General features: G+C 43.9%; 2 protein-coding genes and 1 long non-coding RNA gene across 6 annotated transcripts; 2 read left to right on the forward strand and 1 right to left on the reverse strand.

The window, feature by feature from the left end:
* LOC125984512 (myosin IXb) lies at positions 1-14,416 on the forward strand. Of its 4 annotated transcripts, none has more exons than XM_049746421.2 (41): positions 1-498; positions 1,164-1,911; positions 3,626-3,720; positions 3,779-3,841; positions 3,915-4,014; positions 4,418-4,518; positions 5,037-5,160; positions 5,243-5,332; positions 5,407-5,523; positions 5,694-5,828; positions 5,916-6,028; positions 6,104-6,245; positions 6,465-6,654; positions 6,734-6,809; positions 6,918-7,010; positions 7,141-7,180; positions 7,264-7,374; positions 7,457-7,537; positions 7,626-7,736; positions 7,810-7,932; positions 8,008-8,157; positions 8,276-8,421; positions 8,505-8,828; positions 8,932-9,013; positions 9,138-9,335; positions 10,020-10,126; positions 10,205-10,287; positions 10,498-10,661; positions 10,750-10,857; positions 10,951-11,121; positions 11,195-11,236; positions 11,323-11,434; positions 11,541-11,614; positions 11,689-11,881; positions 12,032-12,160; positions 12,360-12,465; positions 12,655-12,786; positions 12,862-12,985; positions 13,284-13,378; positions 13,464-13,588; positions 13,682-14,416. In XM_049746421.2, exons 2-41 carry the CDS (start codon positions 1,165-1,167, stop codon positions 13,861-13,863), a joined length of 5,499 nt encoding a protein of 1,832 aa, XP_049602378.1. In that variant the 5' UTR covers positions 1-498; position 1,164; the 3' UTR covers positions 13,864-14,416. The 4 variants fall into 4 exon arrangements, with proteins under 4 accessions (XP_049602378.1, XP_068504804.1, XP_068504805.1 ...); XM_068648703.1 differs by having other exon boundaries at positions 2-498; positions 10,951-11,115; XM_068648704.1 differs by having other exon boundaries at positions 2-498; positions 13,464-13,600; positions 13,682-13,830.
* A 190-nt stretch (positions 14,417-14,606) lies between these two features.
* mfsd14a2 (major facilitator superfamily domain containing 14A2) lies at positions 14,607-24,969 on the forward strand. The gene is made up of 12 exons (XM_049746490.2): positions 14,607-14,887; positions 16,325-16,420; positions 17,194-17,256; positions 17,398-17,525; positions 17,616-17,730; positions 18,143-18,361; positions 18,880-18,993; positions 19,319-19,390; positions 19,480-19,592; positions 21,807-21,904; positions 22,000-22,157; positions 22,614-24,969. Exons 1-12 carry the CDS (start codon positions 14,804-14,806, stop codon positions 22,824-22,826), a joined length of 1,473 nt encoding a protein of 490 aa, XP_049602447.1. The 5' UTR covers positions 14,607-14,803; the 3' UTR covers positions 22,827-24,969.
* LOC137839635 (uncharacterized) lies at positions 23,765-26,229 on the reverse strand. The gene is made up of 2 exons (XR_011085663.1): positions 25,890-26,229; positions 23,765-25,791 (listed from the first exon to the last, which is right to left on the reverse strand). It is a non-coding gene; the product is annotated as an uncharacterized lncRNA (long non-coding RNA).
* Positions 26,230-26,795: the final 566 nt, after the last annotated feature.

Here is a 26,795-nt window from a genome sequence, read left to right on the forward strand (position 1 = left end):
GATTTGTGGGTACATGCTCTCTAAACTCTCGAGCTAAAACGTGCCCGAATAAATCTCTTGCGTTATTTGATCATTTTCCCTTTTCTTTTGAATAACCAAAAGGTGCATATTTAAATTCAACTGTTGTAAAAGTGTGAAGTGTTCTCTCGTGGGTACATGTGGGTGTGGGGTGAAAATGTAGGAAGTAACTTTTCAACTTTCCTCTGACGACAAGCAGCAGGAGAGAAGGCGTCACTCAAATCTTGAAAACTTCTCCTACATACTTCCCATTTCTTTTTATAAGGAACATAATCGCTGCCAAAGTGCTCTCAAGTTGCTTCGTCGTCATTTCAAAGTGAACTCGAGTGATTTATTTGCCTACTTTCACCGGGAGAAGCAGGTGAAGAAAAGCAGGTGAAGATAGCCCCCACACCTGGCGTCGTGTCATTGGATTCGAACGAAAAAGTCCTCGACAGAAGAAGTGCTTCTTCAAGATGATATGAATGTAAATTCCTAAAGGTAAGCTCAATTATTGACATTGGAAACTAGTACCTGTCGCTGAATTGATCATTTGGGTGTGTTTGATGTGAAGGGAATTCTTGATGTGGTTGGAAAAGATTCATTTCCAAAGGTGGCACCAGAAAGCCATTTCGTTTTCCTTATATGAAACATTTAACACAGTCACACATATAGCAGTAATCTTCCAATTTGTGTCAGTTACCTTTAATTCACACAATTTGAAATAATTTTATCTCTCCTTTTATTTTGTATATGCTTTGCTGGTTCACAGCATTTAAAATGTTAATAACGATTCATGTATATAGATATCCATTGTCGATATTTCAATTACTGTTCAAGGTCACGCAAACATATAAAGAAAATCTCAGTCGTATGGCTGAAATGATAAACCGTGTTTCTAAATAAATAATAAAACATGCGTCGTTGCTGCCCTAATAAAAGTCTGATAGAAGTTGCTGCTTTCAGTTTCTCATCTGGTACAACAGCAGCTATGAAAAATAAGTTAATATTAGAAGAAGATCAAACTTGGACAGTAAAGAAGTCAGATTTGTTACGAAACATTTTGGAAGCTGGCATATGTATTTTTTTTTTTTTTTACTTTTTAATCTCATTTAGTAGTTTGATCATTTTTGTGTTTGTCCAAATATTCTCATATTGCATGTCAGAATGAGTACTTCGGATGGAGAGGCCCGTGTCGTCCAGATCTACCAGAGCCTGTGTCAGGATGCGGCTGCCCACTGCCCGCTGCAGGTGGCTGCAGGAGACACGGCCGCAGAGGTGGTCTTCAACGCCGTGGTCTCTTTGGGGCTGCCCGCCGACCGCCGTTACAGCCTGCTGGAGGTGAGGACGAGCAACGATGAGAAGCGGCGGCTGCGTGTCGATGAGTTCCCCCTGGAGAGGGTCCTGTTGTGGCCCCCGGAGGCCCAAAAGAGGCACCCGCAGAGTCTCGGGTACTACTTCAGCCTGGAGGAGGCCGAGAAGACGCCGGCCGAGAAGACGCCGGCGGAGGCGTACGACGACCTTTGCAGCCTCCCCGCCGTCACAGAGGATGCCGTCGTGCAAGCTTTACGCTCTCGTTTCCTCGAGCACAAAATTTACACGTATGCCAGCAACATCTTGGTTGCACTCAACCCCAATAAGTTCCTGCCAGTGTACTACAACCCAAAGTATGTCAAACTATATGAGAACCAGCCGCTGGGCAAGCTCAGCCCGCACATCTTTGCCATGGCCAACCTGGCCTACAGGACCATGCTGAACTGCAAGGCCAACCAGTGCATGGTGATGTCCGGCGAGAGCGGCTCGGGAAAGACTGAGAGCAGCAGCTATCTGGTCCACTGCCTCACGGCGCTCAGCCAGCAGACGTACTGCAGCGGCATGGAGCGTGCTATCCTCGGTGCCAGCCCTGTGCTGCAGGTAGGGCATGTAACATGACCCACTTTGTTTTTTTTTTCTTCTCCATTTTAACAGATTTGGTGAGGGTAGCAAAGGGAAACCTGCAACCTCTGTCATGGTTACTGTAAGCAAAATGATGATCGCTTATCATCACAATGTCACTTAAAAAAAAACCACCATTTGTCAATGTGACAGGGATATGACAAAACATACACAAATAATACTCAAAAGTATATTTGATGATTAACACTTTATGTATCCCGAATTAATCAGCAAGCGTCATGAGTACTGATTTGTACATATTGGTTAAAACACTTTTGCTCACATCCTCTTTTTTGTTTCTAGCACATATTTGTAATCACTTCTGCTCTAAAACAGAAAGCAAGCAGTATAGACAAAACACACAGGAAACGCTTTATGTTTGTATTTCCTACATCATATGACTGTCACCAAAAGTGCTGAGTGATCACAAAGCTTGGAAAGTGTGATTGTTTGTCATATGAAAAGGTTAAAGGTTTAAAGGTTACTACATTCTAGAAATTTGCGGGGGATTTTTTTATTTTTTTTGCCTTGGGATATGAAGCAGAACTCAAAATCTATTACTGTATTTTGTTATGATTGAAATGTCCAACAAATTGTGTCGATTAGTATAATTGGTATCTTGTTAATTTTTGGGCGATTAAGATGCTGCAATTTAATGTCCCGCTATGAGGATTTTTAGTTTGGCTTCCTCTTGTAATGGAAGACAAAGGTTGTCGGGGTGTGGCCTTTAGCCAAACCATTCATAATTAGATTACAATTAGGACTGAAATGCAAGCGGGGCTGAAATCCAATCTACATTTATGTGTATGTGTGTGTAGGGATGCTGTTTACGATTTAATGGAATTATTTTGGTGCATTTTTTTCATTCCCACCACTGAGAGGATTCCCCTTGTGCAGTTTATTGTGTCGGGAGTGCGGAGCTCCACGATGGGAATGTGCAGGGCGTTGTCTTAGAGAGGTAACACCGGAGAGGGAAGGTGTAACGTGTCAGAACAGGCTCGGCCAGGTTTGCGGCACGATACGCATGCGCACACATTGGCATCCTTTTCAAATAATGCCAATCATATATTTTTTTTTCCCTCAAGATGCCGGTCACGTCTGCTAAAATTGGCGATATTAATTGTAAATGGGCCTTGCTGGAGATCTGTACATTAATAAGGTAGAAATCAGAAACAATATGTAAACTAGATTAGCCTTTGTATTAAAAGGCATTGCATTCAATACCATTTTATTTATTAGATGAGTTATGTCTCTAAAAAGTCTCTTGATGTCACCAAAGCTGTCACCATGGTGACAGCCCCCACCACCCACAACTTCATCTATCTTTATTCCCGCATATCCTCAAAAAGATGAAATTGTCCAAGCGGAACATGCCAAAGATCAACCGCCAGTATGTAACGTGAGTGCACTGTTAAGGTGTATGAAGCGTCGGCCTGTTAAGACACGACCCTCAGCGATGCAGCCACTGGAATGAGGAACAACCCGTACTTTCCATTGCCAACTTCCTAGTGGGGGGGAGGGAGGGGGGATGTGTGTCTTCTTCCTTGGTTGGGTGGGAAGGAAATTCATACCCATCCCTTCCATGACGCTGGTTGACTCCCAAGTTGTTCCATAGAATTGATAGACATAGCAAAAAGTGGCTTCCAAAATGTCTGCTTCATAAGTTGACACCATCTGCCTGTGTCTCCAACAGGCTTTTGGCAACGCAAAAACTACAGCAAACAACAACTCCAGTCGCTTCGGGAAGTTCATCCAGCTCAACTACCTGGAGAGCGGCGTCATCCGAGGGTACAAAGTTCCTACAAGGTGCTAATCAACCGATCTGTTAATGCTCTTGTCTCTTTAGGGCGGTGATCAAGAAGTACCTACTTGAAAGGTGCCGGCTGGTTGACAGAGATAAAAGGGAGAGGTAAACATGGAATAAACCGTTTTGAATGCCATTGTCATAAAATCTTTTCACCAACACCATTTTATGACTGTAGGAACTACCACGTCTTCTATTACCTGCTGGCGGGAGCATCCAAAGATGAGCGGGAGGAGTTTTGTCTGCTGGCGCCTCAGGATTATCTCTACCTCAAGCAGGTAGGCAAGGTCTGAGCTTTGGAGAGCAGAACATTTCCCATCACAGGTCATTATTAATAACTTGTATGGCCAGAATGGTGGTCATAACAGCAAGGCTTCAATTGACTGCTGCTAACTGACCTCATTTTTGTTTATCTTTCTTTTGAGATGCCTTCACATCGCTTTCCTATCTAAAAGTATGAGAGAACCTTGAATAGGGAACAAAATGTCATTTTACTCTATCTGAAATCCAAATGGAGTGATTAAAAACCCGCCTGTTATAATAGTAGGTCATGATGACCATTTTCAAGTTTAACACTGTCGAAAAGATATTTAATGTTTGTAACAATGATTTATGGATGGCCTGATTACTGCATTTCATGGATTAAAGTACTCCATTTGATCTGATATCTTTGTTCCTCAGGAAGACCTCCACTTGGGCGATGACGAGAAGCTCGTGCAGGAGTACAAGAGGCTCCATCAAGCTATGGAGATGGTCGGCTTCTTGCCCTCTACTAAGAAACAGTATGTAGTGTGCACTTAAAGGTTACCATCTTCCGTTCCTGCTTACCGTACTATATTTTCTTTGGTAGTTGCTGCTGTTTTGGTTAGTAATCGAGTTTATATGGCCTCACTGGGGAACATGTTCATGTGTTTGGAAAAAAAAAAATATTAACACAACAACAGTAAATGGTAACCAGTGTCTCAAGCAAGTTCTTTGGCCCACTAAACCCAACATTCCACATTAAGATTCCTCCTTAGATTAGACACTTAAAGGGTCTAAGCGTTGGAACAATTTTGTGAGAGAAGGTAGTGACTAATTTCACTCCATTGAGTTTCTGACATATGTAAAGTTTTCGGCAACAAGTCCGAGCTCGCAGAGTCAGAGGAAAACGGCGTGCTTGTAAGTAAGCACCCAACGGCCCTGGTATCGAAGCTGAGTCATGACACAAATCGACTGGCCGCAAAACAATGTCAGCAGTGTTTGTAAATATGACCTAAATTTTCATTCATTAAAACAATGTGTGTGCGTTTGTGTGCAGCATATTTTCCACACTCTCCGCCATCTTGCTTTTGGGCAACGTGAGCTTCACTCTGCCGGCGAGCAATGAAGCTTTGGAGGTGGGGCCGGCTGACATCTTGGTCACCTTGTCAGACCTCCTCAAGGTATGTTGAACAACGGAACATTTATAGGAATTATGTTTTCCAACAATCTTGGAATTAATCTGCACCCAAAACTTCTTTTCAGGTTAAAAAGGAGGTGCTGGTGAAGACTTTAACTGAGAGAAGAGTCTTAAATGGCAATGACACGGTGTTTTCATGCTACACGCTACAGGAAGTATGCATTGACTCGTGGGTCATCGATCATCATCGTGTGTTACTGGAATTTGATTATTATTTTTTCCTCCTAAGGCCCTGGCAGCAAGGGACTCCATGGCAAAGTCTTTGTATGCTGCTCTCTTTGATTGGATCGTCCTTCACATCAACCATGCTATGCTCAACAAGCGGGACGTGGAGGAATCCATTTCTGTACGTTAACTTTTGGGTATTTCATTTTTTTAAACATTATATTGTGTGTTACACTATAGTATGTCCATTAATTTGATAATCAATTCATCAACGATTATCGATTAATTTTACAACATGGTATTTCATTTCGTTACTGTATAATCGGTTGTATGTGCTGTTCTTTTTTTCAGTGTTTGTCCATTGGGGTGTTGGATCTGTTTGGCCTGGAAAACCTGCACACCAACAGTTTTGAACAGCTGTGCATCAACTACAGCAACGAGAAGCTTCAATGTTATATTAACCGACAAATCTTCACTCGTCAACAAGTAAAGAACTTATTTCACTTGTATCATCCTTGGTGCCGCTCGGGTGTTTTGCTACTATAGTAGGTGATTATAACAACAATTTTCCAGGAAGATTATGAGGCCGAGGGACTGAGTTGGCAAAGTTTTGAGTACAGTGACAACAGCAAGTGTATTCATCTGATCAGTCAAGGCCTCTTCAGCATGTTGGATGAGGAGAGCAAGTGAGATCATGCTCAAGCAGATTTCATTTGTCTTGGGCGATACTATGATCCGATTTGTTGATGTGTTTTTGTTAGCCTCCCACAAGCGACAGACGACGCGCTGTTGGACAAGTTAGCGCTGCAGCTCAAAGACAACGCTCTCTTTGCAACCTCCGTGGATTGCGAGTCGTCGTTTGTTATTCACCACTTTGCCGCCAGTGTTACATATTGCATCAAGGTGAGCTATTTTTTTTTTTTTTTTAACAGCTTCACTTTCTTTTAGAGAAGGCAGGTCGGAATAACTGGATAATCTGTGGCGGCCAAGTAAATGATTCACGTTGTTCCCTAACTGCTAGTTCAACTGGACTATTACGATGCTATGCGTTATATATAAATCAGGGATTTGCACACACGCTCCAAAATGATTGATTAATGATCATTTGTTGTGTTCTTGCAGGGCTTCTTGGAGAAAAACACGGAGCATGTGAAGCCTGAAGTCGTATCTCTTCTCCGCGGCAGCGAGCGGGCGTTCCTGCATAACCTGGTGGCGTCCAGTCCTGAGGCGGCATTTCGTTGGGGTGTCTTCCGAGCCATCTTCCGCATCCTGGCACTGTTTAGGGGGTTAGGACACAAGCGCGTGGAGAAGAGTGGGTAGCTTTCGCGGATAATTGTTTGGAAGTGCGGCCGCCTTGTGTCATACGTTTGTTTTGATGTTTGTTACCACAGTGGCCGCCCGACAGGCTTCCCGTATATCTCTCAAAGACATGAAACAAAGGACCAGCCACATAGACAGAAATTCCAGGTACAAGTATTCCATTTTGTTCACACTTTTTGTAGTCCCTTGTGCAGAAGAGATGTAGTTGTAGCTTTTCCGTCAGTACATATTAGCATCGTTTGTTGGTATCCATAGCAACTCCTACACGCTGGACTTCTCCTTCGATCGCTCTGACGAACATCCCCTTGACGTCTTTGAGGACATCTTTACCAATTTTGAAAAGAGGAAGTGAGTGAAAAAAACACGTATAACAAGTCCGTGGGGCTGCTAAGCCCCCTTTGGAGTCTGTTGCTAACCTAAACAGCAGCACTTACGTTGAGTAAATTGAAACGCGGTATCCGCAATATATTTTCTGCAGGAAAAGTCGAGCTGGTCGACGGAAGCAGCTTATTCCAAAGGTAAAGCGATAATCTGGTTGTCGTGATTGCTTCAGTTTGGGCTTGAATGTTCTTGAATGGGTTATTTTTCCCTCTCCCATCAGAATCTCATGAATTTGCGCTCACTCCAGCACGTTGTGGGTCTTGCCGAGCACAATCTCACCCGTACAGCCACCTGTCGACCTGCGACTTTGACCGTTTGCGCTCAGTTTCAGGTACGTCTGCTCAGTTTTTAGCTACAACATATGAATTAACTCAAGCACGTGTATTTATTGACACTCCCTGCTCTACTCACAGGCGTCACTCACAAAGCTGATGGACACAGTTAAAAAAGCGGAGCCTTTCTTTATTTTCTGCTTGCGCTCCAATGCAGAAAAGGTACATCTATTTTTTGTTACGTTGCGCTCAACAAGAAAGTGCACCCATTCATAGCTGCTTGCCTCTTTAATGAAATTTTTGTTTGCAGAAAGAATTTTACTTTGATGATGAGCTCGTGCGCCAGCAAATCCGGTACAGAGGCCTCCTGAACATGATTCAAGTGCAGAAGTCGGACTACGATGCTAAATTTTCTTTTAAGGTGCTCATTCATTGGTATTATTGTTTTTGCTTTGCGGTACTTAAGAGTGCTAATGTCTCTGTTTTGATGACAGGAATTTGTTGAAAAATTCCGAATGTTGCTTCCGAAAGGGGCCACCGAGTCCCCTGAACACATCACTGAGCTGTTGACACGAATGGGCTTGGATCAAAGCACCTACCAAATTGGAAAAACAAAGGTAAGTTAAGGTACTGTCTAATTAAGAGGGAAACATTATTTGCGCTAATTATCTCGTACTGTTATCGTACTACAGGTGTTCCTTAAAGAAAAGGAGAGGCAGCTGCTGCAGGACACCCTGAACAAGGAAGTGATGCGTCGCATCATAGTCCTGCAACGCTGGTTCCGTGCATGTCTGATCAGGATGCACTTCCTGCAGAAGAGAGATGCCTCGGTTATTATACAGGTAGGTTGCACACACCGATAGCTCTTCACCTCATCTGAAGCTGATCAGTGATTGAAACTGTACCTTCTAATGACATGAGAGAAGCATAAAGGTGATGGAGTATATTGTATCATTGCAGAGGAATTGGCGTGATTTTCACAAGAACCGAAGTAAAGCCGCCTCGGTCATCCAGACGGCGTGGCGGGCATCGCTCAAAAGGTCGGAGAAAGAGCACAAAACAAGCAGTGAAGAAATTTCAAAAGAAGTTCGACCCGCCCGAGCCAGGTACGCGCTTTTGTTTCTATATTATCCAAACATGAAAAGGAATGAGTGGGAATAGGATCACCAGAAGTTTTCCCGCCGCACAGCTCATCAAGAAAAGGATTACGTCGGCAGCACAAAGTGGAGGTGAGCCCAAATAGAAGTGAGCAAGATGACACGGTCAACGGGCAAGATATGCGAGAGGGTCGCGGTTCTCCGCCACCCCTCAACCGGCCGCTGTCCCTGCCTTTGGACCCCAGAGTGGGTAGCGACACGACTGGCACCATTGAGTCCCCTAAGAGCAGCTCCCTCCAGCGCTACAAAGACACAGGCGACTTTAAGGAGAAAGCCGAAAGGTGGCGGGACAAATTGAGCGACGAGTCCAGTCCAGAAGTGAGCAGGCGGCAAGACAAATGCAAAGATGACTTCCGGTAAGTCCAGTTCTCGGGATGAATGTAAGGACACCCTGTTCTCACACTAGACCGGTCTAGATGCACCTTGTTTTTATTCCAATCATGTCACCATCCGCCACAGGTGCAAGGGGAAGTCCATGTCCGTTGATGAACTTTCCAAAATGAGCTCATCCGGCTCCGATAGCTCACCGTCTACGAGAGAGGTAATATGACATACTACATTTTAGAGACACTGTTTATTTGTCCTTGACACACAAATGGAGGCTCTTATACCTCACACGCTCTTGAGGACACGCCCTTCATTAATCTCCCTCGGCCCTCTGTCAGGTCAGGGTGCGTTTGCGCAAAAATCCAAAGCGCAAACGGCGCTTAGCCTACGCCCGCAGTGGCTTGATGGTTAACTTTGCTGGCTCCAAGGAGAGCGAATACTGGAGTTTTCCACTCCCCCCCTTCAGCCCCCGCAAGTCCACTTTGAAGACTTCGGCCAGTAGTGCGGACGTCCGTGCCCTCAAATCTCGGGTCAAGGTACAACGCAGAGGAGGCTGCTGCGTATTGCACGTCTTGCATGTTCGCCAAAAAGAGATGGATGGCTTCAATGTTGTGCAGCTTGTCATTGGGCATAAGAAGGCGCTGTTGCTTTTAGTAGAAGGAAAAGGAAACACTTTTTCACAAGCCCGCAGCTTCTTTCTGATTCATTCAGACAGGCCTCGCCATTTGGAAATAAATGTATTAAAATTGTGTTTGTTTTTAAGTAAAATAGTAATAGGAAAAAAAAAGATTACGTGAGCCTTTCAATTTATTTGATCGGGTACATGATTAAAAAATAAAAACTCAACCTTGGCCAGGTTGTTGTTTACCATATTTTTTTTTTAAACTGCATAAAATGTACTGTATTTAAATTATTTGGATCTTTTATTGCATTTACTACATGTGTAAGATGATTTTTGTGTTTTTTCTTAATTTAATTTCACTTGTATGTTGAGAAAAAAAAAGACATTTGTTACGTGTGTCCGTGCATGAGGAAGGGTCTGATGGCCGTAACACAGTAGTTTTGCATGACGATGCATTTAATGGTGAAGGTCTTTACATGCCATGCAGATGGTGGGGTGGTGGGAGAGCTAGATGTTTTTTTCCCCCCTACAGTTTATTGTATTGTATTTCTTTTTTTTTTAATGTACAACACCATTTTCATACTTTCCTATATCACAGTTCTCTGCAGAGCCAGACGGGTCCAGGTACAGCCTTCCTGCCAGGAGCCCCAACAAAGATTCAGGACGACAACAATCCAACCAATCGCAACTCACCACCCCTGAAAAGTACGACTCTGCACGATGCACCAAGTTGTTTCTATAATTTTAAACATGTTGCTGAATGAAGATGTTTTTTTGCCACAGGATTTGGTTCCTTAGTAGATTCTTGCGAAAGCGGGCGCCTAAGTCACCTGCCAGCAATGACACTCCCCTGCAAGACAAAGTTGGTAAGTGTTTATATGTATATAGTGGACTCTAAAATTTAAAGACAGGTTCCTGAAGGCTTGTCACAATCACGTGTGGTATTATGATGCTGCCATCTAGTGGTCAGTCACTTGCTACACAGTCTTGTTGGGGTGGGGTGGAATATTGATTGTGATTTATTATCAGCAGACCTGCATTCAATCTTCCATCTTAAATGTGTTGCTTCCTTGCAGCGACCTTGCCCAGCTACCCCGAGCATAACTCAGGTCGGGTGGCTGGCAACCCAAATATCAAAATCAGTCGGACTACGCGGGCCCTGCGCTGGAATGTCTCACTGGAACGTGAGATCCAAGACCCCAAAGAGCTGCGCAACCTGGATGAATTTCTCGGCAACCAAGTGAGATGAGGGAAAAAAACACATTTAGGGCTTTTAAATACAACTTAATGCATTTTACCTTTTTTTTTTTTCTTTTTCTCCCCCTCAGATGAATGACTTGCGAATGCGAATCAAAGACCTGTCACAGACAGAGAGCATCTTCCTCTCGGCCACCATGCAGTTCAGAGATACCATTAAAAGCATGTTCTCTTTGCAGGTCAGTGTATTACATGTCCCTTCACTATCTGAAGTGTGTCAACGGAGACTCTGGCCTTTTTCCTTCACATCATGCTCTGTTTGACCTCCACAGAAACCTCAGATCGGCTACAAAGATCTAATGAAAGGCTACCATAACAAAGTCAGCTCTCTGGCCGGCTCCGAGAATAAGAACGAAGTGTCGCTTGTGGTCAACTTGTTCCAGTCGATGCTGGATGGTTTCATCAGGGGCGAGATCAAGAGGATGGACTCGGATCCAGTCAAGGTCACCTTTACTGTCACATTATGAATTTAACTGTGTCATGAATATGATAAGAAAACACTCTGGCTTCCTTCAGGCTACCAAGACAACAAAGAAGAGAAGGAAAAAGGACAAATGTGTAAGATGATTATAAATTCTTTTTGACTTAACCACAGGAATGAAAAAAAAAACTGCATTTATAATTCCAATTTTTTTTTATGACAGCCTGATGGTCCTCTTGATCACCGCTTCAGCACCTACCAAGTGAACATCATGCAGTCATGTGACCTGTGCGGCTCCTACATCTGGGGGATGGAGAAAGCCTACATGTGCAGCTGTATGTTTGCACAGCACGGAAAATACATGTTATAGTTTGATGATATACATTTGGTTGGTGTGTTTTTAAATCATGTGGTCGACTGACTCTTGCGTTTGCCTTTTAGCGTGCAAGTTAATATGTCACAAGAAATGCCTGAAAAAAATCATCACTGACTGCTCGACGCGCTGCGCCCGGCAGGTAAGAAAGAAAAGCTTTCTGAAAATGCGCTAAACACCCGACACGCACAAAAGAGGTCATGATTTTTGTGGCAGGATGACAGCGTACCCGGCGGCCTTCACTTCGGGGTGCACGTTTGCGTCCTGACCAACAAAGCCAACCCCATCCCCAAGGTAGTGGAGCTGCTGCTGATGCATGTGGAGATGAACGGCCTCTACACCGAGGGCATCTATCGCAAGTCGGGCTCCACGTGCCGTGCTCGGGAACTCCATCAAATCATGGAGATCGGTAAGATGCGGTGGATCGACTGTACGCTCACACAGTTATCCCTCTTTAGTGCCATCATAAAGTAAATCATTATTTTGAGCATTTTTACCTTTGTTGAGGCGAAGTCTCAAAATTTTCTGAAGTACACTGTTGTTGTTTTTGTGGCGTTAGACCCCGAGGCGGCCAATCTGGACAACTACCCCATCCACACCATCACAGGCCTGGTGAAACGTTGGCTCCGAGAGCTGCCTGACCCGCTCATGACTTTTGCTCTCTACAGTGACTTCCTGCATGCTGTGGGTGAGTCCGAATGAATGTTCAAGACTGCCTTGTGATAAGAGTCGAATTCATTCCATGACCACGCTTGAGATAAAACAGCACTCCGCGATATGGTCATTCATATAAGAACATACAATTTTTGTCACGCTGAATAAATGATAAAGCATGAAAATGCAAAATTCAAAATACAACATTTTCCTTCTCCCCTCTTTGTTTGCAGAGTTTCTAGACAGAGCTGAGAGAATACGGGCCGTGTACCAAAAGGTCGATGAACTTCCCCTGGCCAATTACAACACACTGGAGCGGCTCATCTTCCACCTAGTCCGGTAAAAAGACATTTCGTACAGCTGTCTTCAGGTCATTGGGCCTCATTTACCAATAAATGCGTCATTAAGGACATGAGACTACTCGTTAGCAAATTCTTGATTATCACTGTTAAAATGATATCATATAAATTGCTCCATACGCACGGTTGGTGAATGATGCCCATCGTGAGTGTGCGCGTTTGGTTCCAGCGTGGCCAGCGAGGAAGATTACAACAAGATGACATCAAGTTCCCTCGCTATCGTCTTCGCCCCATGCATCCTGCGCTCCCCCAACTCAGACGACCCCTTCCTCGGCATGAAGGACGTGGCCAAGACAACCACGTGAGTCTCGCTCCGCACGAGATCTACACTCGACATGTGATTGGCCTGTACGTTGATTTGCGTGTGTGTGGTCAGGTGCGTGGAGATCCTCATCTCTGAGCAGTTCAGGCGCTACAAGGAGAAGCTGCAGAATATCCAGGAGCTGGAGTACGCTGAAGCCTTGGCTGTCAATCAACTCAAGCTGAAGAGACAAAACACAGTGAGAAGTCGGGGGGCTACCATTTTATTATGTATTAATGCAATTTGATTCATCAAATCAAAAAATTATTTTCCGCCAAAATAAGAACTAGTACAACATTTACAAAAATAGTGGTTCAAAATACACAGTTGGATGCTGTCATACACAGACATTAAGCCACTTTGCTAACAAAAAAAGCAACACAATGATATTATCCAGTTTAAGACAACTAAATGGCTTCTTGTAAAAACAAGGGAACGAAAGGGTAAACCTCGTCAGGCTCGTAACATAACGTTTGTCTTTTCTCTTCTCTTTGCAGATTGTGGAAGAACCATGTAAAATGGAAATTCCGGACGAGACCGATTCGGAAGAAAGGACTCTCATTGAAAGAATCAAGTCCATCAAGCAGGAAAAGTACGAGTCGGTGGCTTCATGGGGATTTTTAATTTGTTTCTATTTTTTGTTTTTACAACAAAACCTCTGTGGCACACCTTGCTAGATTGGACCTGGCCTGCAGATTACCCGATCTGGAGCAGGAGAACTCTGACAATGAGATCTTGGACTCGTCGTCGTCCATGAGCACGGAGAGTCTGGAAGATCGCCTCGGCAGTCTAGACTCGGAAGGTCAGTAAGGAGGTAAGGTAGTCTAACCTTCCTCTCGGCACTAAATGACATGAACTGAAGGTTTTATAACATTTTGACGTTTCGTTATTGAAGCAAAGACAAGCAAAGTCAGACACATGCCGGAGGACATCATCAAGCCCGAATGCTTCGCTGCTTCCAACTCTCCTCCCACCATGGTCAGCAAACAAGCGTTCAGTGGTTGCTTTGACCATTTGGAAATTCCTTACATTGATGAAGAGGAGAAAGAAAAGGAGGAAGACACAACAACCATTTAACGCCACCCTTGTTGTGGTGTGCACTTTAGTCTTGCCAGTGCTGCTAATGAAACGCTGATAAACGTACAGCACATGTCACCACAATCATCTTTTCACTTTTAGAGTGATAAATCTAAAAGCATATGCAGCACCGCCAGAGCATTTGATGCAATCTGCAGTGCCATTCTGAAATATTTAACCCATAAAATAATGACAAATGTATTTTTTCCATCAAATTTAGTTTGCCCTTTGGAGGACATCCCTACCTCTTTGAGAGAAACCCATTGTATTGTATCTTACTGGAAACTCAAGGTACTAAATATGGACAATTTCCACAAGGATGAGATATGGGCTATATGATCCCAAAAAAATACTGTACAAAAATAAAGTATTGTACATAGTATTTCCAGCTGCTGTTTTGTTGTTTCGCATTGACTGATCATATTAACATATTGTTGCCTTTTAGACTGACATATTTCCTGATATGTTCATGTACATGCTTGTACATCTCCTATCTGTGGCAAGTTAACTAATTTTGACCCGCTCCATGAAATAAAATGCTATTATTTTGTCATTTGCTTGCTCTTGTAAAAATGTACCACGGCCGTTGCCGTGACGTCACTGGCCCAAAAGAACCCGCCATGAACTGTAATGTACGTTGAACCGACTGATTCTGACAAGGCCAATCAGAAGATTGCACGCCGTGCCAACCAATCGTCTGCCTTGACTTCATGGCTAGGGGGCGGGGCCAGGTTTGGTTCCGGAAGAGAGCTCGAAGCGAGGTGGTGTCGCTGTGGTGGAGATGAGGAATCATCTCGTCAGTTAGCTCGCTGCTAGCTGCTAGTCTGCTACTGGCTGTAATGAGCTTTGCAATCGACATCAGCGGATCGCTCGATTTGTTTTGTTATTGAGGCGCCACCACGACGACCCGCTGACAACCGAGGATGGATATGAGCGAACAATGACGGGGGAGAAAAAGAAGAAGAAGCGGCTGAACCGCAGCATTCTTCTGGCCAAGAAAATTATCATAAAAGATGGAGGAAGTGTGAGTTCAATATTTATTTATTTCCGGAAATAGACGTCGTTTGAAAAAAAAATAGTTTGTCTTGTATATAGTTTTTTTTTTTTTTTTTTTAAATGCTTGTGGGTTTACCCGCGTTTCTAATATTATATTTTTAACGGAGGGGGTTAACGTTAACCGTTAGCCCGGCGCTGTGGAGCCACGGCTATGCGGCTAATAGTTAGCTCGGTGGCCTAGCTATGTATGCTGGCCGTTGGTTTAACACGTCAACTCGGCTACAGTTGTCGCTTTCCCAATCTAAGATTAAAGCAAACCTTCCACGGGTACACGCTAGCTATCGGACGGTTTTTCTATTTCGAAGCGAACAACCCATATCATTTAACTCGCCCAAATTTGCCCACCAGAAGTAGTTTAAGCACGCTTATCTTAGCTAGTTAGCCGACGTCAAGTTACGCGACACGTCGTGACCGACTTGGAATATCTTATGAAACTTTCAACTTTACCGTTTCAGATATTTTATGAAACTTCTAACCAGTCAACCACTGAAAAAAAAGTTCGAAGAGACGTCCGGTTTATGTCTCAACGAAGCTCCGCGTCTTTACCCGTTAGCTGAGTAAGCACATCTGCTGTCAAAACACGTATGGTACTTGTAACTAGACGACTAACTTATGTCCACATTGATTTAAATGTTGAAGGCAAGGCAGCGTTACATATGGATAACTACATGTGCTTCACATTAAAATGACTAAATGTAAGACGACCAGTATGCATGAGTGCCAAGATCATAGATGTCAATAAAATGAAAACGAATCCCGCGATTACAGCCTCCACGACGTCACTTCCATTTGCTACAAGTCGAATCTGAAAGTAAACGAGCAACTCTAAGTTCGTCTGTTGGTTTGTAACACATCCAAAACGTTTGTTAATTCTGTTTAATTCAGTCACCTCTTCTAAAAAAAAGGGTCCCAATGCGATTAAAGCCCATAGAAATTGCATGGGTAGTAAATGTCAACCTTTAGTTCAAATAATGTGATAACAGATTTCGATTGTTGTAGGAAAGTTTGTGCATTGAGTACTGTGGTGTGGGCACAAGTGAACTGTCGTGGCTTCATTCCAGAGGGGCCCTCACTGCCAATGATGCTCTTTGTCCTGGCTGTCGAAGCCTCCGTTATCACCCGCACACTAGTGAATAGCAAAGCAGCCTATTATTATTTCATGTGGATGCTGCAACATCCATCAACAGGAGGCTGTCACACATTGTATGCGTGGATCCAGGCGTTATTGTCACATCGGCGACATGTACACAAGCTAGTTGAATACCTGCGGGCGTCTTAAGTTTTGTCCTGCTGTTTTTCAAAGGCTCAAACTGTTCCCATCATAAAGTGTGCAAGCAAGCTTTGTTTGACTAAAATGAAGCGAATTTCCTTTTTTTTCCCCCCCCTGTTCCATATTTCTGTGCAGCCTCAGGGAATCGGCGAACCCAGCGTCTACCATGCCGTGGTGGTCATCTTCCTGGAGTTTTTTGCATGGGGTCTGCTCACTACCCCAATGCTCACGGTGAGTCCCGTCATTGGATGCGGTCGCGAAGACGCGACTTTTGTGTGGATGCCTGCAACTATTGTAGAAATACGGAGAAGGACATCATGCTGCCATATTGTGAGCCCTGTTCCTTTGTTGAAAATGCTCATCCGGTAGAGAGGAAGTCATTGGTTTGTGTTGTGGCCGCTTCATTTGCTTATTCAGTAGAAGTGATGGTGGTCAGGTATCTGTAGCAAACAGGTTCATTTAGAAATATTCACGCAAGCCTAGTGTAAACTTTTCCAGAAACACCAGGCACAGGTGCTTAAAGCAGTAACACTTCACACCACGTGATGGCAAACTTAATAAACTGAAAAGTGATTACATGAGCTTTTTTTTCCTCCTCGTGATGACATACATTTGTTGTTTACGTGTAGGTTGTTCTTTGTCGGGTATAAGCCAAGTCGGCAAGGAAGAGAATGTAGTGAGACAAGCTCTTCTGACGAACATGGTAGAAGCTGGCTCTTGTTCAAAATGTCACTCTGTGACTTCAATAATAGTTACCTCCAGTCTGTTCCTTCTAATAGGCAACTTTGTACAGCGTGAATATGAAAAGCGGTTCACAAGGTTTTCGGAAAAACACCGCAGCTGCGCACACCGCATGTAACAACGTGCGGACTCTGAACTGTTCAACCATTGATTTGAACTCCACTTTCACCTCCACCTTTCCTCTTTGCTTCTATAATATCGTATTTGTCTCACAACATTCTCCAGTTGTTTTACATGACATTAACTGATTCTTTTTTTTGTAGGTATTGCACCAGACATTCCCCCACCACACATTCCTGATGAATGGCCTCATCCATGGCGTCAAGGTAGGAAGTCGAAAATGCAAAAAATATTCCGCCAAAATATCAACAAAAAATAGACAACTACGGTCAACAATACCAATTGTCATGTCACTGTGTTTACCTTCTCCCCCTGTCTGACGTCTCTCCATAATTCTTCATTCGCAGGGCCTGCTGTCATTTCTCAGCGCTCCGCTCATCGGGGCCTTATCAGACGTCTGGGGTCGCAAATCCTTCCTGCTTCTCACGGTCTTCTTCACGTGCGCTCCCATCCCGCTGATGAAGATCAGCCCGTGGTGAGTGAGCGAGGATGTCAGACGGCAGCGCCTCGTGACTGTCCTTACACCGCTTTCGCTGTCTGACCCAGCTTTTCCCTCCTTCTGCAGGTGGTACTTTGCCGTCATCTCCATGTCAGGAGTCTTCGCGGTCACCTTCTCGGTCATCTTTGCGTACGTGGCCGACATCACGCAGGAGCATGAGAGGAGCACGGCGTACGGCTTGGTGAGGAACTCCAATGGGATTTTATAACAAAATACTAACGGTCAGAATAGTATGCATTCAACCCTGTGTTTATCATTAAAATATATATAAATGCAGAGCAACAATTATGTCATGCAATAGTGTGTATAGTTCTTTTGTGTTATTACATGTGTTCTTGACAAATTGTGAAGCGCTGTAGGTTGGCAGCTCTGTTGTCGGTATACTCAACAGAGACAATTGTATTCATAATCTAATTTCAACCATTCATTATGTCATTATAAATGAATGGAAGAAAACCTCTGAGTTGTCTTGAACCCAAGGGACTAAACTAACAGGTTTACACTTCTGCAGTAAAGACGGAAGCTCTCAAACAACTACCTCTATCAAGCAAACAATTTTTTTTTTTTTTTGACACACCCTCTTCCCTCATCAGGTGTCAGCCACGTTTGCGGCCAGCCTGGTCACCAGCCCGGCCATCGGCGCTTACCTGTCAGTGGCCTACGGGGACACCCTGGTGGTGATCCTGGCCACGGCTGTTGCGCTTCTGGATATCTGCTTCATCTTGGTGGCCGTGCCCGAGTCACTTCCCGAGAAGATGAGGCCGGCATCGTGGGGCGCGCCCATTTCTTGGGAGCAGGCCGATCCCTTTGCGGTGAGTCAGCTCAACTGGCTATGCCTGGAATTTTAAATGTTTTAATACACAAAAAACAATTAGCGTACATTAGGGCTGCTTACTTAATCGAATTTAAATCATGATCATGATTTGGTATGCAGAGAATCTCAAAATGTATATAATCGAGGCGTTCTGAGACGTGCAAGCGCAACTCCAGGCTATATTTAATAGGCAGTGTTGTATCTGAACGCATTCAATGAACGAAAGTTCATGAACCCATTCATATTTTGGATGAACGTGAAGTGAACTTAGCGCATTTTTGCTCTATGAACTTTTTTGTCAACGCCCTCATTTTGGGGCCAATGAATGGTTTTGAACGGTAGTTTATTTTGGCTCAAGGATGCCAGGTTTTCGCTTTTTAGACTTCAAAATACAACCTGAAAAACTGAGTTTCTAGCAAAAATAGACCCCATCGTTGATTTTGTGTTACATAATTTGGTGTGCCTAATCATCTGAAAATTATGTTAATCTCATAAGTGCGTTGATGTTCATTGCAGTCTCTGCGCAAAGTGGGCCAGGACTCGACGGTGCTGCTCATCTGCATCACGGTGTTCCTTTCCTACCTCCCCGAGGCGGGCCAGTACTCAAGCTTCTTCCTCTATCTCAGACAGGTAACGGGTGGGCAACGCCCAATTGACATCTTCACGGGTCGTCATTCTTGAGTGTCACTTGTAAATGCAACTTCAGTAGAGCAGATCAGATGACGCTTTTAGCTAAACCGCAATTTTTTCCACCCCAGATTTGAAATGGAAATAATTGTTTGAGGTCACACTGTTGTCATCGTTGAACTCTTCAAGGTTGTCAGATGGTTTCACTTTGTGGCCTGAATGTACGGAGAGACAGAGTTGAAGCTGCTTTTGTTATTTGTTGTTTATGAAGTCAACAAACCGGTTGACACCAAGACCTCAAACTTTTTTTTGTCCAAACACCCTTCAGGTCATCCGCTTCTCGTCTGAGACAGTGGCTGCATTTATCGCCGTCGTGGGGATCCTCTCCATATTAGCTCAGGTGCTGCCGTTGTCTTGATTATTATTATTATTATTGTTGTGTTGAGTCAAGTCAGAGGTGTGCTCATGTCTTCCCTGTATGACATCTAGACGGTAGTGCTGGGCATCCTGATGCGCTCCATCGGGAACAAAAATACAATTTTGTTGGGCCTCGGCTTCCAGATCCTCCAACTGGCCTGGTACGGCTTTGGCTCGCAGCCCTGGTCAGTAAACGTCAACAGCACACAGTGCATTTTTTTTCCCTCGTTTTCAAAGCCATTTGCGGGTCTCTAGTAAGTGTTTCCCAACCTTAATTGAGCCAAGGCACATATTTTACTTTTGAATATCTCACGACAAACCACCAAACAAAAATGGAGAAGCTGCAGTTAGTTGCAGCTTGCCGTTGTTGTAGTTTTACCTTCCACCACCAGGGGGAAGCAACCTCTAATCTGCAAATGTAATTATTTAATTAGCCACTAGAGCAAGCATTGCTCTACCAGAGGCCATCTCAGGTTCTCTATCATGGGCCATGATAAATGTACGTTCATACTTTGTGCTGGTTTTGTGAACAACAGAGTTCAAATGGGCTCAGCGGTTAACAAGAACTCTGAGTTAGGCATACCGTAATTGCCGGACTATAATCCGCACCGGATTATAAACCGCACCAGCTAAAATTCAGGGATATTTCAGTTTTTTTCTTACATAAGCCGCACCGGTCTATAAGCCGCACGTGCACACGAGTTTTTTACAAAGAAAGACAGTACATAGAAAGCCTTTTTAACGTTTTAATAACATACTTGAACATGTCTTTCTAAACATTGCCTGTGACGCAGCAGTAGTACCGCAGCAACGCGGAAGTGTGCACGCGAGTTATTAGCAAAGAAAGACTGGACACAGAAAGTTTTTTTAAAGCTTTAATAACATACCTTAACATTTCTTTGCAAACACTGCCTGTGACGCGGCAGTAATACCGCAGCAACACGGAAGTAACACAGCAAAGTCACTGAGACGCGGCGGTAACACAGTAGCAATACGGTAGCACAGCACTAACAGGGCTGGTTAAAAAAAACATACCAGTAAAAGTAAAAAAAGAGCCATCTTCCTGTCTTTGTGTGAATGCGGGTGTGTGCGTGATGCGCGAAATGTAAACACAAACGAGCACGTCTTCTTCGGTGCATTATCTCTTCTTCGTCTGTCTCGCTCCTGCTTCCTGCTAGAGCGCCCCCTGGAGACCGGAGGCCGTAAAAATCCATAAGTACGCTCCAGAGTAGACACAAGATAATGTCATCAACATCGACTGCCTTTGGCTTAAAAGCGGCATCATATGCATTTCTTTTGTCCCCCATAATGACGGTTCATGTATAAAAGCTTCCTGTCTTTGTGTGAATGCGGGTGTATGCGTGATGCGCGAAATGTAAACACAAACGAGCACGTCTTCTTCGGCGCATCATCTCTTCTTCGCCTGTCTCGCTCTTGCTTCCTGCTAGAGTGCCCCCTGGAGGCCGGAGGCCGTAGAAATCCATAAGTACGCCGCGCCGCCGTTTAAGGTTCAAACTAACCTTCTGAATAAAATGCATTAAAAGCGGCATCATATGCATTTCTTTTGTCCCCCATGATGACGGTTTGTGTATAAAGGCTTCCTTTCAGTAATGTCCGTCTTGATCACGTTCTGCGTGACGCGCGAAATGTAAACACAAACTAGCACGTCTTCTTCGGCGCATCATCTCTTCTTCGCCTGTCTCGCTCTTGCTTCCTGCTAGAGCGCCCCCTGGAGGGGCCGTAAAAATCCATAAGTACGCCGCGCCGCTGTTTAAGGTTCAAAGTAACCTTCTGAATAAAATGCATTAAAAGTTCACATTCATTACAACTTGTTTTTGGTGAGCGAAATGTCAGAAGAATTGAATTTAAATGCTGATTGATTGGGTTTTAATACAATGCAGATGGTCCAAACAGCGCCACTGCTTTGTGTAATCTCTGAGTGACATGGCAGAGTAAGAGAAAGGGTTTAGAGCACATGTGTCAAACTCAAGGCCCGGGGGCCAGATACGGCCCGCCACATCATTCTATGTGGCCCGCGAAGACAAATTGTGCATCAAATTCGTGTGTCATTACTAGAATTGCAAATTGTCTTCACTTTTAATAATATCTTTTTTTTTGAATATTTGACCAGTTTTTACTCGTCTGATTTGAAAACGAGTTATTTGTCAGTTTGTTTTGTAGCTTTTACTGTATATAATAGTGTTAAGAGTAAAAGTGATCAAGTCATCACAAAAATCACGAAAAAAATCTTATATAAGCCGCACCTGACTATAAGCCGCAGGGTCCAAAATTTTGGAAAAACGTCGCGGCTTATAGTCCGGCAATTACGGTAGTTGCTGGGAGTACCTATGAAAGTGTCTCGTTAGCTGATGGCACGGTATAATCGCCCTTTGTTGCAGGATGATGTGGGCCGCTGGCGCCGTAGCAGCCATGTCCAGCATCACGTTCCCCGCCATCAGCGCCATTGTGTCCCGGAATGCCGACCCGGACCAACAAGGTGAGCAAACTCTCCTTTTGTCCGCAAGTCACTATTGGCACGACGCTGCCAGCGCTGACCCAACCCCCTGCCCGCTTCCCTTTTTTGTCCCGCAGGCGTGGTTCAGGGCATGATCACCGGCATCCGGGGTCTGTGCAACGGCCTGGGTCCCGCGCTCTATGGCTTCGTCTTCTACCTTTTCCACGTGGAGCTGTCCGACACGGACGCCTCGGAGAAAGGCGGAAAACCCAATATGGCTAACCCCACGGATGAGGTGAGTGTACGGGGGGAGACAAATAATGTGTTTGGGGTGCGGTCCAAAAAAATACGGTAGCCGACAAAGCGTCTAATCCAAATGGCCAACTTGCTGTGTGTTTTAAGGCGTGGGTTGCTAAGACTTTTTTGGGGGTCTACTCATGGGGGCTATGCCTACCAAAGTTGCTAAGTGACACTGGCCTCTAAATATTCCAAGGGGGTGATGCCTGATATAAGTAAGCTACAAAACAGCTGCCTTCCTGTGTCTTATTGCGCGTGGATCCTTGAGGATTTTCGGTTTGTCTGCTCTTAATAGACACGTCAACCAAACGTCGTTTGTATGAATGGCTCCAGCTTGCTGAACAAGTTCCCTGATACCCATTGTCACCTCGAGTGTTGGAGGTGTACGCGCAATTAGTCACCCCCCTGATGGCTCACGTTCCTGTGGTCTCTTGCTCCATCCCTTCCTTCCCAGAGCTCCATCATCCCGGGCCCTCCCTTCCTATTTGGCGCCTGCTCGGTGCTGCTCTCCCTTCTGGTGGCGCTGTTCATCCCCGAGCACACGGGGCCCGGAGCCCGCCCCGGCGCCTACAAGAAGCACAGCAACGGGGCTCAAAGCCACTCACACAGCCCACAGGGCAGCGGAGCCGAGGGGAAAGAACCTCTGCTGGATGACAGCAGCGTATAGCCTCGGACTACTTTTTGAACTCGTGTGTGTATGTGTGAGTGTGGGTAGCGCTCGGGTTTCAATCTGTACTAACTCGTCACATGCTGCCAGTTGTGGGGGGGTGACCAGGGAAAACAGACCACTGTAGAGACCGCTCGGAAAGCCCTTGTCTTTGTCTTCACTGTTTACTAGGCTTGCAAACGGGTGCAACATTTCTGGTAAACTTCCGTGGGAAGTTAAACTGGGAATTTTGGAAAAAAATGTCTTTTTTTTATTTTAAAATAATGCAAATAAAGATGAGGATGTATTTGGATCATAACGGACCCAATATAAAATATAATTTATTGAACAGTCAAGTCTTTCTTTGAAGAACAAACATTTTAAGTTCTGTTAAATGTTAATTTAGACTCCCACCCAAAAAATTTTAAGAAATTTAAATGTACCCCTGCAGAAATTAAATGCACCCCACCTCCAAAAGTCTCATTCAAAATACGAATTTACAATCTTCCCTCAAGTTTTCAAACCTTTCATGCAGGGGTGGATTACATTGAAACGTCCTTATAGGACCCAACCTGCAATTTTGTAAATTCGCCATAGATATCCAACTTTGAACATTGCAGTAATTATGCAACCCTGCTGTTAAGTCATTCACTGTACACACACATACACACCACTTCGTTGTTTCCTCCACTTTTTTTTTTTTTTTTATTCGACAATTGTTGCCTTTAAGTGACTTAGGATAAAAAAAATATATATACGTAACCTGTATGATCGCAGTCTGACAAGGCGCTGTAATTTGATCATATTGCTCCCATCGGAGCCCATCAAAATTTTGTTCTTTGACACCCACCCATGTTCTTGTCTCTACTTTCTGCGCCAATTTATTGCCCTTTATTTTCCAAATTTACTGCCTTGCCCCATTGTTTTCCCCCACTTATGCCCTCTTTACCCTACATTGATTTTTTTTCCCCCCCTATCTCGTCTTTATTTTGCCCAACTTCCTTACTGGTGTCTGGAATTTCGTTCCACTTTTTGCCCCATTTTTTTAACCTAATATTTAAGCCCAGTTACTGCCCTTGTCTTTCTATTTTGGCCCTGATCCTCCCTGCGTTTACATTTTCAACCACTTCCTCCTGTGCGTCTCCATCACAGGTTATATTTTTAACGGTTCAAGATTCAAAACATACAAATACATGAGGCTATGGTATAACATGGACGTATGCAGTACTGTAAACTCTCCAAAATGGACCCCCAAAATTTGGGGTTGGGAAAGCTCACTGTTCAAGGTCTCAAGTTTCGGGTTAGCGAGCTGTCACTCAAAGTGTGTTTAAGTTTTGACTTGACATTAACAGATATCATCTTTTACGCAGCATTTCCTCTTCAGCTTTATTAACCTGTCTTTTGTCATTGTAAACGTTTCAAGTGCATTTCAAGTCATTTGCCAACTATGTTTAACATCTGTGCCAATGTTTCTTTTTTTCTTTTTGTCTTAATGTTTTTGTTTTGCTGCCAATTTAAGACAGATTGTTTTTTATCTATATAAATATGTATAGCCTTTTAAAACATTTTGTTTTTAGGAATGGTATAAAAATGGGACGTCCATCTCTTTTCACATGACAAGCATTTCACTAAGGCGACATTTTTGTTTCAAATAGACTTATTCTTCATCACGGAACGTTTCAAAAAGAATTGTGATATCAGAGTTGGACAACCTGCAGCAAGCACGTGGGCTATATCACAGCCCTTAGCTGTTTGATGCAGCCTGACATTTTTTTTATGTTATCCGAGAAGGCGATGTTGTATGCCAATATATATTTTTTTAATTCATCATATACTGGACCAAAATGTACATTTGGAGCTATACGGTGTAAACTGTTCAGTCTGAGCAGACTGCGTAAAGTAACATAAAATGACAGATTTTGGAAGCCCCGCCCCCCTCTTTTTTGGTTTTTGTTTTAGTTTCTCGGTATGGGCGGTTCTGGTTGCACATTTGAGCATAGTACGCCGAAACAGGAAGTGAAACCCGCCTGCCCTGCCCCTCTTTCTCTGTGTGCCTAAAATTAGCCAAGAAAATGAGTAATGGCGACATTTAAGTCAAGGTGGTTATGATGTAAATATGGGAAACTAATGAAGCTATTTATTAAAGGTTTATTGTACAATTCAAGGGCTTCCGTTTGTTTTATGCGGTGTACAATGGAATCATTTGCTGAGCACATTTTTATGTTTATTTCTGTCATGCTTTAGATGAAACAAAAGCAATAAATTAGCTGCCCACCAATTGTCCTACCAGCAGCATACCCCCAGGGATATTTTAAAATAAAGACCTCCCACTCAATTAGATGCCTCCTTCAAATGAACACCTCTACAGTGAGTTTGAACCACACAGTTTTTTTTAAACAATCACGACCCAACGGTGTCATTATGCTAGTTCTTGGAATGAGGCACATAGAGCCTCACACTACAATGCACTTTGGCAATCGCGTCACTTGACTGTTCAAAGGGGGCGGGTCACATATTGTGATGTAGACTTGCTGTCACAGCACATTTGCCGCACAGGCCTCAGGCCGCTGGCATCCCACGGCGGCTAAAAAACGCGCGCCTCATCCTAAGCATCCATCATCTCGGGCCTTGTATTTTTCCAACGGTCGTCTGTTGGCAGCAGGAAGGAATCCGGGAAAGGGAAGCAGGGGCCAGAGTGTCGATAGCTGGCGTCAAGGAAGAGCCACGAGATGAATCACGCATGAACTTTATTGTTCTCGCAATCGGGCAAGAGGGTGCAAAGCCGACGTTCCCATGATCCGTACGCACGCCGCACATGACTTACTGGCACATGTCGCTACATGTACGAAGAACCCGCAGAGATGCCACGACGTCCCCGCATGCTGTTTTTGTCCTCCCGAGGACAAAAGTCTGCTAAAAGATAGGCCTCGACATTGCTGACCTCACTCGTATTCTTCGTTTTAAAATGAGTCATATATTCTTTATCCTGTGTGAAGAATGACTAGCATTAATGAAACACTGATGAGCTGAGAGGAGTTGATACATCTCAATGAAATTAAATGAATCTCAAATTTGTAATTTTACTTGTTGTACTGCCTGGTCTGATGTTTTCTTTTCCCTTTGGAGCCACACTAAATTCCGGACTTTGTGAAGATTCTCACAGGACACTAAAAAAAACTGTTGAATAACGGAAACCAAGACAGGAACATGGAAAACGATATCTCAGCTCTTCTCACGCAGCTGTTTTTGTTATGTTTGCCACCATCAGCTCGAACTGCTAATTCGCCAGCTTTAGTGAAGGACTTTTGAAAACACGTGTTGCCTTCAGGTCGGGTGAGCGATCGTGCAGTATGTGAGGACACGGAGTACCGGTGTGAACTTGCTTCCGGGCGCCTCAGACTAGACTCATTATGGTTTCGGAACTATTGACGTGTTTTTGTGGCTTGCACGCAAACAAATGACTCATGAGCACACACCACCCTGTTGGGAGCACCTTTGTTTTTGCTTCAAAGGGGATGAGGGTGTTGGGCTTAATCCAAATGTCGTGTTGGTACGCCTCTGGTCACAGAAATATCTTGACTCTTAGAAAAGTACTAATAAAATATTTATTGCACATAAACCAAAGAAGATCAGACATTGCTTTTGAATTATGGTTCAAAAGAATTTTTAGAAATGACCTCATGAAATCGGCCTGGACAAAAATGGCGGTACCTTTGTTGCATCATTTTTATCCATCCAGGACTGTCTACTTGGTTATCCTTTGCTTTGAAAACTGTGATTATAGATGGTAACTGATTTGGATTGTTTGTTAGCATTAAGCTAAGAAGATTAGAAATTTGTGAGTAGATTCACTCACATTTCAAGTTACCACTGTAATTGAAAATTCAGAGCTAGCCAACTTCACTGTAACACTGTTGTAGTCATATGTGTTAGCCTCCATCTTGATTTGTTTTGACAATTTTTTGTTGTCACTTGGATACGGTGTTGTTC

Source organism: Syngnathus scovelli, chromosome 17 (genome assembly GCF_024217435.2).
Source record: "Syngnathus scovelli strain Florida chromosome 17, RoL_Ssco_1.2, whole genome shotgun sequence".
NCBI classification, from domain to species: Eukaryota; Metazoa; Chordata; class Actinopteri; order Syngnathiformes; family Syngnathidae; genus Syngnathus; species Syngnathus scovelli.